Consider the following 14,891-nt stretch of genomic DNA (forward strand, 5'->3'; position numbering starts at 1 on the left):
TAATAGTTAGTATATTATTGCATTTACGCAAATCTTGAATATTGTAAAAATATCTATTTTTATTATCTACCAAATAAACGTTATATTTCCATGGAAATACATGGGTAGCCATGAGAAAGACCCCCCCCCCCCCCCCCAAATAGTGATCGACTATTGAGGATCGCTATGGTGCAAAATAGGCTTGTACACAATCGTATAACCTCAATCGCCCAACCTTGATTTAGGAACATCAGGTAGGATTTAGGCTATCAACTGTCTAGCCAGTTGTAGCTCAATCTTGGGTGCAATGATCACGTTCGCGCACTGACTGATTGTGTGGAGGCTCATTGATTTAATGTTACGCTAGCCTACATGATACTAGCAAAGTAATAAAATATATAGCTGTCGGCTATATTAGCCACGACTTACCGTTCTTTGTGCAGCTTCAAATGTCGAACAAAGTTGGAAATTGTTGCGCCTCCGTCTATAATTTTCTTCCCGATTTGTTTTGCAAGTTGCAATCCATTTTTTGTTGATACAGCGTCATCTTTATATCCAAAAATAATAATTTGGGGTGTCATCTTTCCAAAGGCTCCATCTGAATTCACCCGCTGACGTTCCTCTGCACTGCCACGCACAACTTTCTCAGCTGGCAAATTTGATTGGCTGCAGTCCGATTCAAACTGTAATCCGTTAAATGAAGAGTTGATTACTTTTTTTAATAGCATCATTTTTTATATCTGGGCTTGGGGAGGGTGTCAGGTCAAGTCAAAAGGCTCAAGTCCAAGTTAAGTCACGAGTCATTGGTGTTAAAGTTGAGTTGCAAGTCATCATATTTGTGACTCGAGTCTGACTCGAGTCCAAGTCATGTGACTCGAGTCCACACCTCTGCTATGGAGTGCTTTCATTAGGAGCTCCTTTGTTGATGTTTACTCTGGCTCCTCTCCTCTTGTCCAATCCCCTGCTTTGTTGATGTTTAACCTGGCTCCTCCTGTCCAATCCCCTGCTTTGTTGATGTTTAACCTGGCTCCTCCTGTCCAATCCCCTGCTTTGTTGATGTTTAACCTGGCTCCTCCTGTCCAATCCCCTGCGTTGTTGATGTTTAACCTGGCTCCTCCTGTCCAATCCCCTGCGTTGTTGATGTTTAACCTGGCTCCTCCTGTCCAATCCCCTGCGTTGTTGATGTTTAACCTGGCTCCTCCTGTCCAATCCCCTGCGTTGTTGATGTTTAACCTGGCTCCTCCTGTCCAATCCCCTGCGTTGTTGATGTTTAACCTGGCTTAACTCTGTTTGAAGTACATCTTAATGTCTCTTTTACTTCAATCACACACAAATTCTTTAACTGCCAGAGAAGCACATGTGATTCCAAGCATGCTCTTGCACGGATACCTAGACACCCACTTGAATGTATGCACGCATATTATACACCTAGAGACACAAACACACCCGTGTTTGACCCTGGTGTGTTCTCCCTGTGTCCTGTCAGTGTCAGTGGGTGTACCGTGTGTTTGAGGATGTGGAGGAGGGGGGCCCGTTCAAGGCCCGCACAGCAGAGAAATGCTCAGACATCGATGAGGAGAACGGCAGGAATGGAACAGGTACTGTACACCACCTCACCACCGGGGGGGGGGGGGGGGGGGGGGGTGAGAGAGAGAGAGAAAGAAAGAATGGGAACGGATCATGTACCTTACACAATCTCACCATAGAAGTGTATGTTTGTGTCTGTCTGCTAACAGGTGTGTACTTGAAAGTAGGTACTCAAAAGCGTCCCTTTGTCCAATCCAGACTGCAGTGGGGGCCTGAGCCGGCTGTCTCTGTCTGATGACACGGTGCCCCTGGTGAGCATGACGGTGGACAACGTGCACCTGGAGCACGGCGTGGTGTACGAGTATGTCAGTACTGCCGGCATCAAGAGCCACGTCCTGGAGAAGATGGTGGAGCCCAAGGGCTGCTTCAGCCTTACTGCGAAGGTACAGCACAAGTCCACTGTTTTTTGTAGTATTAGCATGCTTACGCTACTCTTATCATGCTAGCAGCAGTATGTGGTTCAGTTTCAAGTTTTTACTGTGACGTACGCTAGCACAGTGACATGCTTTTCTTGCTTGCTCTTTCCCTGCAGTATAATTTGCAGGATATGCAGTATAAAATGCATTTTTTTTTAAAGTTGAACAAAAACACTAGAAATAGGAAGAACAGGAATCAGTAAGAAACAGCGTCAAATACCATATTTATAATGTGATACTGGAGAGGCAGGGTTAGATATGTACAGTTGAAGTCGGAAGTTTATATACACCTAGCCAAATACATTTCAACTCAGTTTTTCACAATTCCTGACATTTAATTCAAGTAAAAATTCCCTGTCTTAGGTCAGTTAGGATCACCACTTTATTTTAAAAATGTTGTAATTTCCGAATTTTTTTATTTTTTTATTTAAACTTTATTTAACCAGGTAGGCTAGTTGAGAACAAGTTCCCATTTACTGCGACCTGGCCAAGATAAAGCAAAGCAGTGCGACACAAACAACAACACAGAGTTACACATGGAATAAACAAACATACAGTCAATAACACAATAGAAAAAGTCTATATACAGTGAGTGCAAAAAATATATATACACGGGACACGATAAGACAAAGACGTCTGACTACTACGCCATCTTGGAGTAGAGAGAAGGATTTATTTCAGCTTTTATTTCTTTCATCACATTCCTAGTGGGTCAGAAGTTTACATACACTCAATTAGCATTTGGTAGCATTGCCTTTAAATTGTTTAACTTGGGTCAAATGATTCGGGCAGCCTTCCACAAGCTCCCCACAATAAGTTGGGTGAATTTTGGCCCATTCCTCCTGACAGAGCTGGTGTAACTGAGTCAGGTTTGTAGGCCTCCTTGCTCGTACACACTTTTTCAGTTCTGCCCACAAAAGACTTGTGTCATGCACAAAGTAGATGTCCTAACCGATTTGCCAAAACTATAGTTTGTTAACAAGACATTTGTGGAGTGGTTGAAAAACTAGTTTTAATGACTCCAACGTAAGCAGTGGCGTGCCGTGGGCCTGGGGCCTGGGCCTTCAGTGAGGTACTACACAGTCCCACCCGAATTAATCCACCTCATTATGATGCCATGGCTCTAGACACTATACATTTAGACAGAAACGCAGTATAACCAGGCGTTGCGTCACCTTGAAATTGACAAATTGATATTTTGGGGTAAACAGTGTTTACCCAAAAACATCACACAATCAATGAGTCTTTTCAATATTTCCCTTCACCTTTTCATTGTGCAGCTCCGTTGCCCTGCGCGCTTGTTATTTGAGCTGTAGATCCACTCTGGTGGCCCCAAAAGTTTTCAAAAGCACCATTGCTTGTAAGTGCCCAGCCGTACTTTGGTGTCTCGTTGCTGCCTTGGTTAGACAACTCAAGTTTGCAAAGCCAGTGTGGCTCCAAACACCAAATCGATCACTTGCAAATAATAGGCATTCCCAGCAGTACAGTTTGCAGTGCTTCTCGGAGCCAGGAGCCTGTGAGCCATTGACAGCGCTCGTAGTTGAAACTTTGAAAGTGGCGAGCGAACGAACCCCTTTCCCGCCTGTGACAGGCTTTGTGGCGTCGGGCGACCTCTCCTTACAATGTCTAACTTTTCTTGAAAAGTTCGTCTTGAGAATGGCGTTATATAATTATATCCTCGACCAAATCGATATCTTCTCCTCCTTCCGCCATTGTGTGTTGAAAAAACAGCTTAGTAGTACGCAAATCAATTTGTTTATCAAATTCAGTTTCTTAGATCTGCATAGACCTGCCCATAGGACCTGCCTCTCAATATTGGTAATCCAATCAAAAGACGTGCACGCACTACACCTGCTAGCTGGCTCCTGTGTAACACTGGAGCCAGCTAGCAGGCGTACAATAGCCAACTCTAAAGCTGATTGGTTGACACTAAATTTTCATTTCCATTCACTATGAGCTACAAGCACCCGCACTGTTGATTCTGAAGGCCTGAGGGCAGATTTTAGACCCCTGGCAACACATGATGGCTGAATATGATTGGATAAAAGATCTAACATAAAGACCAGCCCTCCAAATCTCAACCTGGGGCTGGAAGCAGTGCAACCAAGAGGAAAGCTATGAAATGAAGAGTATAACTCTTACTCTGGGGAATAATTTAATACATATTTGTGGGAAAATATATTAAAAAAAAAAAAAAAAAGTATATTCTGATGATGTTTAGGCCAGCAGAGAAGGCCTTGCCGGCCCTGACGGCCCACCGCTGAACGTAAGTGTATGTAAACTTACGACTTTAACTGTATAGGTTAAGTGTATAGGGGTAAGGTGACTAGGCATCAGGATATATGATAAACAGAGTAGCAGCAGCGTATATGATGATTGTGTGTGAGTGCATGTTTGAATGTAGGTGTGTGAGGAAATGAGTGTGTAGAATGTGCATAGAGAATGGAAGGGTCAATGCAGATAGTCGCTGTAGCCTGAAGGCTTCTTCGGCCATACCGTCAAGGAACAGGAAATGTCCATTGTTGTTGTAGTCTCCTAGCATTAGCATAAACACTTTGGGTTTGTCTTTATTGCATCGCCACAGCCATGATTTCTACCATTTAGCATTTCTGATGAGAACAATAGGAGTGAATGGTTCCCAGGTTGCTTCGTGCTCTTCTCTCCATGCAAAAATCACTTCAAATCACTTGAACTTGAAGCCGTGAACCCAAAGGGATTTAAAACATACACTCTGCCCTGTCAGATCCTGGAGGCCTTTGCAAGCGACGACAGTCATTTTGTGCGTAACTGCAGCCAGCTGATCTCGCAGAGTGACCGCGTGATGTCCATGCCCCAATTTGAGTTCAGGAACATCTGTGATACCAAGCTGGAGAGCATCCGCCGGCGAATCAGCAGATACCAGCAGGTACAAGATCTACAGGATCCCTCTATCATAGCCCCCTTTGTAGTGCAAGAGCAGCTACAAATGTCTTCAAGTTCTCTCTCTCTCTCTCTCTCGCACTCTCTTTCTTCTTTCTCTCCTTTCTCTCCTTGTCTCTCCCCCTCCCCCGCCAGACACTCAGATCAGCAACGACTATTGATCCATCATTATGTGATAGCGGTAAATATACCGTTTTTCATTAGCTGTTGTTTTCAGTTTGCCCAGGAGCTGAGGAAAAAGGCGTGCCCCACATTCAAGCAGGCAGGCGTACTGGCCCACCCGCTGGGCTGCATGGACTTTGTGCCCACCAACTGCCACGTCAACCTGATGCAGGTGTCCCAACCCAAGACCCCCATGGTGTCCGGCAGGGCCTTCAGCTTCCGCTTCGGACGCAAGAACTCCTTCTACGGCCTGGACCCCAACCAAGGTGGGGTGAGAAGACAATGCAGACGTGTGTGTACTGTACATGCACTGGCACACACATACAGTACACACTTATATGCACATATACCTTTAGATTACAAAAAGAACAACAGTACAGCAGCACACATACTACACAGCTCTTTAGCAACTTTGTAGAGTTATGTCAATGCCTCAATTCAGTTACTTTGTGGAATTCTAGTCACAGGTGAGTTTTGCCAACAATAGCCAAGATCCCCTGTACAACATTGCACAGAGCTAGCCTTTAACCCACCTTAAAGCTTAAAACAAAGAGATAATTTCCACTAAATACCATCTTTGATCAATTACATCCCACAGTACAAATTACTTTAAGCTCTTGTGATGAAACAAACTGAGTAAATTAGCCTTTAGCCCGCATATAGTGACAACTCCCGCAGTACATTTGCAGTAAAGTAGTTGTAATCCCACCACTCTAATCGTCTCCATTGGTTTCCCATTAAACAACCATTAACCTCAGGCGCCCCCCCCCCCCCCCCCCCCCCCACCCAACTCTGAAACGTTTAGCCATCCCCTCTGTGGGTGTTGGTGAATAATGTCATCAAAGCGGTCCCTCCAAGACACCAAGGGTGGAATATTCTTCAGAAAGTGAGAGGGAAGGACAGAGAAGAGGGAGAGAAACAGAGGAGAGAGAGAGAGAGAGTCGGTGGGAGAGATATTTACAGGTGTAGCCCTTGGCCCATCCCCAGAATTAAATAGAACATTACGTATCTCTGTGGGCCCATCTTGTCCTCCTGTCTGTGTTTTGTCGGTCTCTGCGGTTTCGGTAGCCTGCCTTTCGGCCTGTCACACGGGCCGCTCTGACACTGCTCAGAGAAACACTGAGACGGGAAGAGACAGAGGAAGCTGCAACAGACAGACAGCCAGCCGTCTGACTGGAAGATTAGCATCGTTAGTATTGCTTCAACCTTCCTCTCTCCTCAGTTCCTCGACTTAATCGTAGCCTGTGCTATTATGTGCTACCATTACACCCTCAGGCTTCTAGATCAGGAAGTAGAATTGTGAATTAGACAAATTATTTTTGTCATATTCTAGGGCATTTCTTCATGACTCTCAAGGCAGTAGAATGTACATAGAACAGCAATGTGTAATGGGCCCTTTATACACAAGCACACTGTTTTTGTCAAAATGATAGGTTGTATATTCACCAGAGTGTTATTGTGTATGAAAGCTCAACATGTGGTATAGGTCTCTGGAAGTGAACGTTGATTGTCTCTCCCTCTTTCCCCCTCTATTTTTACCTCTGCTTTTCTGACATCACGATGTGAAGTGCAGCCTTTCAAACTATTCTTAACTTCAAAGACGTAGACACTTATTTTAATACTCTTTCACTTCCTTTTCATTTCTTTACCTCTATTTATTCATCTATTTATTTTCTCTCTCCCCACAGCTAACCTGTCTCACATGTCTCACACCCAGCACTGTGTGACTAGCATGGGTGCCCCGTCTTACAGCTGCAGCGGTCTCGGGGAGGAGGAGGATGGTGAGGGGGACATCGAGGGCTATGGAGAGGGCGTCCCAGACAGGCTCAAACAGGAGGACATGGAGATCCAGGATGCATACATCCGCCTCTACAGCCGCCTGAACATCGCCGTGCAAGAGATGAGGCAGTACGTCACCCAAATAGACGCGTAAGTACACATATATGAACATCCTTGCAAAGTACCTACTGTACGTCAGGGATCTCGATCCGGTGGCTCTCGAGCCAGACACGTTCCGCGAGCTCATTTAATGTGGCCAAATATACAGTGGGGTTCCAAAAGTTTTTACACCCTTGATAAAGACGAGTAAAAATGACTCTATAAACCACAGGTTGCCAATGTGTTTCAAGTCCGGAGACTGAGATGGCCATTGCAAAATGTTGATTTCTTTGCCCGATTTAATCATTTCTTTGTGGATTTTAATGTGTGCTTGGGGTTATTGTCTGTATATAATTTCTATATTTTTTTAGCATACAATATAATTTAGCTCAGTATTTATAAAGTGTGTTATTATTCTGCGTGAAAATGAAAGGCCAAGATATTATGGAACTGTTGTCCCCAGGCAGTCTCCTGAGGCCTGGCCCTGTTTGTCCAGCTTCCTGTTTTTCTTGTTTAAAGGAAAGAGTCACGCATTTTGAATGCTATATCGTATTTGTGCATGTCTGTTCTATTTATTCCTGGGTCATTTTATGTTTTTATGTGTATATGAGCTATTCACCGTTCAAGCAGATAGAAATACAGCTGGTGTGACGGGTTTTGCATCATATGACGCGTCATTCCCGCTGTATTTCTGCCTTCTTGAACGGGAATCGTTTCCATTAACGAGTCCAACGAGAAGGATACACTGCTTTCCCGGGAACAGGCCCAAATCCCTGTAATTTGCGTGAATAAAAGACGCAGGAAAAGAGGCTACAGGTCAGGCTGCCTTCTGAGAATCCATAGGCGAGCGGGTAAACTCCCACTGCCATCCGTTCTACTCAATTATTGGAAAATAAAACTGATGACCTACGACTATCCTACCAATGGGACATTCAAAACTGTAATATCTTATGTTTCACCTAGTCGTGGCTGAATGACGACACGGATAATATAGAGCTGGCGGGATTTTCCATGCACTGGCAGAACAGAGAAGTTTTGTCTGGTAAGACGAGGAGTGGGGGTGTGTGTCTTTTTGTCAATAACAGCTGGTGCACGATGTCTAGTATTAAAGAAGTCTCGAGGGATTGCTCTGCTGAGGTAGAGTACCTTATGATAAGCTGTAGACCACACTATCTACCAAGAGAATTCTCATCTGTATTATTCGTAGCCGTTTATTCGTATCACCACAGACCGATGCTGGCACGAAGACAGCACTCAACCAACTGTATAAGGCCATAAGCAAACAAGAAAATACACATCCAGAAGCGGCGCTCCTAGTGGCCGGGGACTTTAATGAAGGCAAACTTAAATCGGTTCTACAAAAATTTTACCAGCATGTCACATGTGCAACCAGAGGAGAAAAAAAGTCTGGTCATGGCTCACATCAACAACATCCTCCCGGATACTCTAGACCCACTCCAATTCGCATACTGCCCCAACAGATCCACAGAATCTCAATCGCACTCCACACTGCCTTTTCCCACCTGGACAAAAGGAACACCTATATGAGAATGCTGTTCATTGACTACAGCTCAGTGTTCAACACCATAGTGCCCACGAAGCTCATCACTAAGCTAAGGACCCTGGGACTAAACACCTCCCTCTGCAACTGGATCCTGGACTTCCGGACAGGCCACCCCCAGATGGTAAGGGTAGGCAACAACACGTCTGCCATGCTGATCCTCAACACTGGGACACCTCATGGCTGTGTACTTGGTCCCCTCCTGTACGCCCTGTTCACCAACGACTGCATGGCCAAACACGACTCCAACACCATCATTAAGTTTGCTGACAACACAACAGTGGTAGGCCTGATCACCGACAACCATGAGACAGCCTATAGGGAGGTCAGAGAACTGACAGTGTGGTGCCCGGACAAAAACCTCTCCCACAATGTGAGCAGGACAAAGGAGCTTGATCGTGGACTACAGTAAAAAAGGTGGGCCAAACAGGCTCCCATTAACATTGACGGGGCTGTAGTGGAGTGGGTCGAGAGTTACAAGTTCCTTGGTGTCCACATCACCAACAAACTATCATGGTCCAAACACACCAAGACAGTCATGATGAGGGCACGACAACACCTTTACCCCCTCAGGAGAACGAAAAGATTTGGCATGGGTCCCCAGATCCTCAAAGTTCTACAGCTGCACCATCGAGAGCATCCTGACTGGTTGCGTCACCGCCTGGTATATGGCAACTGCTCGGCATCTGACCGTAAGGCGCTACAGAGAGTAGTGCGTTCGGCCCAGTACATTACTGGGACCAAGCTTCCTGCCATCCAGGACCTATATAATAGGCGGTGTCAGAGGAAAGTCCATAAAATTGTCGGACTCCAGTCACCCAAGTCATAGACTTTTCTCTGCTACCGCACGGCAAGCGGTACCGGAGCGCCAAGTCTAGGACCAAAAGGCTCCTTAACAGCTTCAAATCACAACCGGACTATTTATATTGACACCCTCCCCCCATTTGTTTTGTACACTGCTGCTACTCGCTGTTTACTATTTATGTATAGTCACTTTACCCCTACCTACATGGACAAATTACCTCAACTAACCTGTACCCCCGCACACTGACTCGGTACCGGTACCCCCTGTATATAGACTCGTTATTGTTATGTTACAAAGTTTGATTTGATTTGAATAGCTCTGATACACATTCTCTCTCTCGCTCTCTCTAATAAATGGGGGAATTCTTCAGTCCAAAACTGTTCATGGACTGGGCAAGCGGGAATAGGCTGTGAAACCACAACCCTATTGAGAGGAGGGAAAACCTTCTTTACTGTGTGTGTAAATTAAGTGTGCGCATATTAAAGCAGAGTGTGTGTCCATAAAAGACAGACACATTATGAGAATATTTCTAATATAGTTCCCTTTCTCTTATTTTTCGTGTGTTTCCTCCAATGTGGCGGGCGGGAACCACAGCCTCCTTTTTTCGATCACGGAGCCCACCCAGCCGCAGGGCAGCGAGTCCCCAGCCTACGAGGCCATTCAGCCCCCTTCCGTGACCCCCGAAGAGGGGGACCAGGAAAAGGCGGAGCACGGGGGCATCAAGAGGGTCTGCTTCAAGGTGACGGAAAAGGACCAAGAGGACTCGGGCCAAGACACCATGAGCTACAGGGACTCCTACAGGTAAGATAAGAAAGACTTAAGACAAGATATAATGGTGACTTGTTTCAGGAAACTAGGTGAATGTTGCGCGTCAATACTTCACAGTAGAGCCATTTGAATGTAAACTCTTTTTTTTTTTTATCAAAATGCGTTTTTGAGCAGAAATGCCTTCTGGAACATGTGAACTTTCATGTGCCTTAATATCAAACGTGTATGCTGTCTGTAAATACGAATAACATTGTTACATTACGAGCCTAGTTGGTTTAGCCACAGAAAAAGTCAGCAACCTTCCCGCTAGCCATGATTGTCTGAGATAATGAATGGGCTTGACATGCCGAGAGATCGAGTTTTGAAATCAGTGGAATTTGAGTATGATAGCTACGGAGATGGAGAAAACACCTGTCTCCGGATTACGTCTTTAAACTAGGGGCAACCATGGCATCCGTGACAGAGAGGGAGAAGCGTCCATCCATGTATACGGGTAAGATTGTCTAGCTAGCTACATTTTCAGATATTACAAGTTTCTAATTTTGTTAGAAAGTTGTTTTCATTTCAAGTTAAAGTGTACTATTAGCTAGATAGCTAACGTTAGCTGGCTGGCTCGCTAGCTAACGTTACGTGTATGATCTTTGTCGTAATATTATTTGTATCTCAGAGCCATCAGTCTAGTTTGTCTCTCAGGCAGTCAGTCTCGTCACATCTGGAGAGGGTGGGCTGCTCCAAAACCTACCATGAGGTGGGACTAAATTTGGAACCCTCTCCCAGAGAGCATGTGTGTGTGCGCAAGAGTGCCTGTGTGTGCGGAGGAGAGAATCAAGGCCAAACTCCCATGTGTTTTACGTAAGGGTTGGCACTTCAGTCCCAGCTCGACGGGAATGATCCAGCATCCCATTGGCAGACATATTAAGACGCACACTGTTTATAGGGCAGGCAATAATAGAGACAACACCCCGACTCACAAACAACTCACTAAGCTGTAGTGTCTTCCTGTGATTTCCAGTTCACAGTGTGGGCCAGTTAGTTGCAGTTCACAGTGTGGGCCAGTTAGTTGCAGTTCACAGTGTGGGCCAGTTAGTTGCAGTTCACAGTGTGGGCCAGTTAGTTGCAGTTCACAGTGTGGGCCAGTTAGTTGCAGTTCACAGTGTGGGCCAGTTAGTTGCAGTTCACAGTGTGGGCCAGTTAGTTGCAGTTCACAGTGTGGGCCAGTTAGTTGCAGTTCAAAGTGTGGGCCAGTTAGTTGCAGTTCACAGTGTGGGCCAGTTAGTTGCAGTTCACAGTGTGGGCCAATTAGTTGCAGTTCACAGTGTGGGCCAGTTAGTTGCAGTTCACAGTGTGGGCCAGTTAGTTGCAGTTCACAGTGTGGGCCAGTTAGTTGCAGTTCACAGTGTGGGCCAGTTAGTTGCAGTTCACAGTGTGGGCCAGTTAGTTGCTGAGCCAAGCTGGGTGATTATAGTAAAACAAAGTGATTGTTTAAGTGCGAAGCACGATGATAATGCTACTCCTGGCTCCTTAATCCACGACGCACACAGAAATGTTCACAACAGTAGGGCTGCCTATTAAAATGCATTGAAAATGTAGGGATAATTGGAGAATAACTAATGAGCGTTGAAGGGATGGTTCAGCAAATGTACGTATTTGTTTCCTTACCGCAGTCTATGGACAAGGAGTGACAGCAATCCAAACGTTGGTTTTGTTAAACTAGCCACTGCCAAATGGAAACGTATCTAAATGTAATTTGTTTTCTGAACTGTACCTTTATGCAAAAACTTTGCTGTTGTGGAGGCTTGTGATCTTCTTTAATGTTTGAGTATCGTTTGACTTCAACTTTTCTGGTTATGTATTATTTTAACCATCTTATTTGGGACATTGGTGTAGCCACACCTTACGACATTATAGTGGAATGCATTTTAGTCATGCCAATCAAGTAAGTTGATGTTTGTGAGAAGCATTTGACTACTGCTCGCTCTGCCTATAATTTACAAGACAGACTCCATCCACATTTTTGTTTTTTTTCTGTAGGGAATGAATGTACTCTGGGTTTGTTTTTCAACTCTTTCTGACCATCTCTCTCGCTCTCTGTGTGTTTTCAGTGAATGTACCAGTAACAGGGATTCCGTCTTGTCGTACACAAGTGTACGTAGCAACAGCTCTTACCTGGGGAGTGACGAGATGGGTTCAGGTAAGAAGCAGTTCATAAAGTAACGGCTAGACTAAGATGTTCACACCCCTGTAGGATAACAAATATCACGTTGGTTTGACTTATGTGGAAAAATGTACACAATGTCCCTCCCATCTCTCTCTCTCTCAGGTGATGAGCTGCCCTGTGACATGAGTATTTCCTCCGACAAGCAGGACAAGCTGCACGGCTGTTTGGAGCACCTTTTCAACCAGGTTCTCCATCTTTACCACTACACTATCTTTTGCACAATACTGCTTTTACCATTACCTCTGTAATCAGGCAGTAGCCATGCTGTTCTCAATCTGTTTTGTTATAAACTGTGTTGACGTGTGTAGTGAAGCCACTGTTCTGCACTAATATTATACGTACACATGCACACGCACACACCTTTTCCATTAGCCCTCAGAAACATCATGTTCATAGTAATCTGTCTGGTCTACATCTGTAGTGCATTGCCTTGTTGTGCCATCTCTCTATTCTCCTCTTTGCCATCCTGTCTTTCTCGCTCTTTCTCTCTACACACACACACACACACACAGACGTGTGTTCCTCCTTGCATCTACTCGTACCGACATCACATGCCCTTTGACCTCTCCCATACTCCCCGAGGGACACCACCATTTTGGCTCCCGTCGATTTCCTGGGCCTGAGAGACTGAGGCCAGTCTCTGTGTGTTGAGGTCTGACTGGTTGTGACTGTCATCTGCAGGTGGACTCCATCAACAGCCTGCTCAAAGGGCCCGTCATGACCAAGGCCTGCGAGGAGACCAAGCACTTTCACACTGACAACACTAAGCCAGGTACCAGCTACGGTTTGTGTGTGTAAGACATGTCTGAGTATATGTTTGTTTAGAGTTGTCAGGGTTCACTGAGAATGTGTGTGTGTATAGATGTGTGAAGTGTTATACTGAAGAATTCTCATAGCATTTATATTGGTAATTAACCAAATCATTGAAACCCCCTGTTTCTGGAGCAGAGTTCCGTCACACTGAAGACTGGACGGTGCGCTGTCACATCATCCACAAGAACAGCCAGGAGGACCCTTGGAACCTGCCCAGCTCTATTAAGACACTGGTGGAGAGCCTGCAACGATTTGTGGATGGTCAGTAAAACACACACACGTGTAACAAACGCACACACTGCAGAAACCCACGCGTAACACACCCATCACACAAACAAACACACACACATAGACACTGCAGAAACCCACGCGTAACACACCCATCACACAAACAAACACACACACATAGACACTGCAGAAACCCACGTGTAACACACCCATCACACAAACACACACACACACACACACACACACACACACGCACGCAGACACAGCAGAAACCCACGTGTAACACACCCATCACACAAACAAACACACACACACACAGACACAGCAGAAACCCACGGGTAACACACCCATCACACAAACAAACACACACACACACACACACACGCACGCAGACACAGCAGAAACCCACGTGTAACACACCCATCACACAAACAAACACACACACATAGACACAGCAGAAACCCACGTGTAACACACCCATCATGCAAACAAACACACACACATGCAGACACCGCAGAAACACATGTGGATCACTCGGGTAATAAAATCCTCCTTGTTCTGTAGATGGGAAGAACCAGGTGCTTCTGGCCCTGCTCAAATGTACAGGTAAGCCTTGTGTCAGATTTAGATGATTGATTGTCTTACTTCTCTGAGGGACCAGACAGAGGCAGTATTTATGTCGGTGTTTTGGGTTGAGAGTAATAACGGTTGTCAAAATCCTGTCAACCGTCCGTCTCATGTGCCCTCTTTCCCTCTTTCTTTTACCCTTCCTTCCTCTCTCTTTCATTGTCTATCACTATCATATCCTCTTTCTTTTGCAATTACCCCTCCCTTACCTCTCTTTCTCCAACCTATCTCTCACCTCAATCCATTATACTCCTCTCTCTCTCAACCCCACCCCTCCGCCTGTCTAATGACTTGCATAGTCCCCTGCCTTCCATATGGTTTGTATGTTGCTGTTTTTGAAATGTCCTGTGAAGAGTTTATATGAAGCAAAGCAAATTTCTGTGAAAACAGACAATAAACAGACAATAATTTACCCCTCTTCCACTCCCCTCGGCCCCAGACACGGCTCTGCAGCTGCAGCGGGACGTGATCTTCTGCCAGAGTGCGGTGAGCGCTGTGTGCACACTGGCCGAGCAGCTCCTGGCGGCGCTGCAGGCGCACTTCAACAACGCTGGAGAGTACGAGGAAGACTGCAAGGACACGAGCCGTAAGTGGCTGGAGCAGGCGGCCACCATCGGCGTGCTGCTCAACTTCCAGGCAACGCTGGCGCCCCACGTGGTAAGAGCCGGTACTGTGGTGGAAGAATATCTGGATACTTTGTAGAATAGCCAAATACTGTTGAAAATAACCAAATACTGTAAAAGAACAAGCATCAGAATGAAGAGACACTGATTATCAACAGAACACGTTAAACATTAATGCTGTATGATTTATTTCCCTTTCGACTCAGCAGACCGGAGTCAAATACTTAATTTGAGCTTGATTTAGTTTGACCAGTAAGTATTTTGTTTACACATGTAGCTAGCTAGCTAAACATTGAACCATAATCCA

At 45.4% G+C, this 14,891-nt stretch overlaps 1 protein-coding gene across 1 annotated transcript in view; it reads left to right on the forward strand.

Annotated features, from left to right (window-relative positions):
• Positions 1-14,891, forward strand: part of LOC129860454 (phosphatidylinositol 3,4,5-trisphosphate-dependent Rac exchanger 1 protein-like) — a 131,177-nt gene that overhangs the window by 95,817 nt on the left and 20,469 nt on the right. Inside the window, exons 21-32 of the mRNA XM_055930846.1 lie at positions 1,466-1,577; positions 1,765-1,949; positions 4,726-4,887; positions 5,119-5,329; positions 6,752-6,992; positions 9,902-10,108; positions 12,178-12,266; positions 12,396-12,478; positions 12,975-13,065; positions 13,242-13,367; positions 13,899-13,940; positions 14,401-14,618. Coding sequence (XP_055786821.1) covers positions 1,466-1,577; positions 1,765-1,949; positions 4,726-4,887; positions 5,119-5,329; positions 6,752-6,992; positions 9,902-10,108; positions 12,178-12,266; positions 12,396-12,478; positions 12,975-13,065; positions 13,242-13,367; positions 13,899-13,940; positions 14,401-14,618 — 1,767 coding nt within the window. The remainder of the gene's footprint in view (positions 1-1,465; positions 1,578-1,764; positions 1,950-4,725; positions 4,888-5,118; positions 5,330-6,751; positions 6,993-9,901; positions 10,109-12,177; positions 12,267-12,395; positions 12,479-12,974; positions 13,066-13,241; positions 13,368-13,898; positions 13,941-14,400; positions 14,619-14,891) is intronic.

Source organism: Salvelinus fontinalis, chromosome 8, assembly GCF_029448725.1.
Source record: "Salvelinus fontinalis isolate EN_2023a chromosome 8, ASM2944872v1, whole genome shotgun sequence".
NCBI classification, from domain to species: Eukaryota; Metazoa; Chordata; class Actinopteri; order Salmoniformes; family Salmonidae; genus Salvelinus; species Salvelinus fontinalis.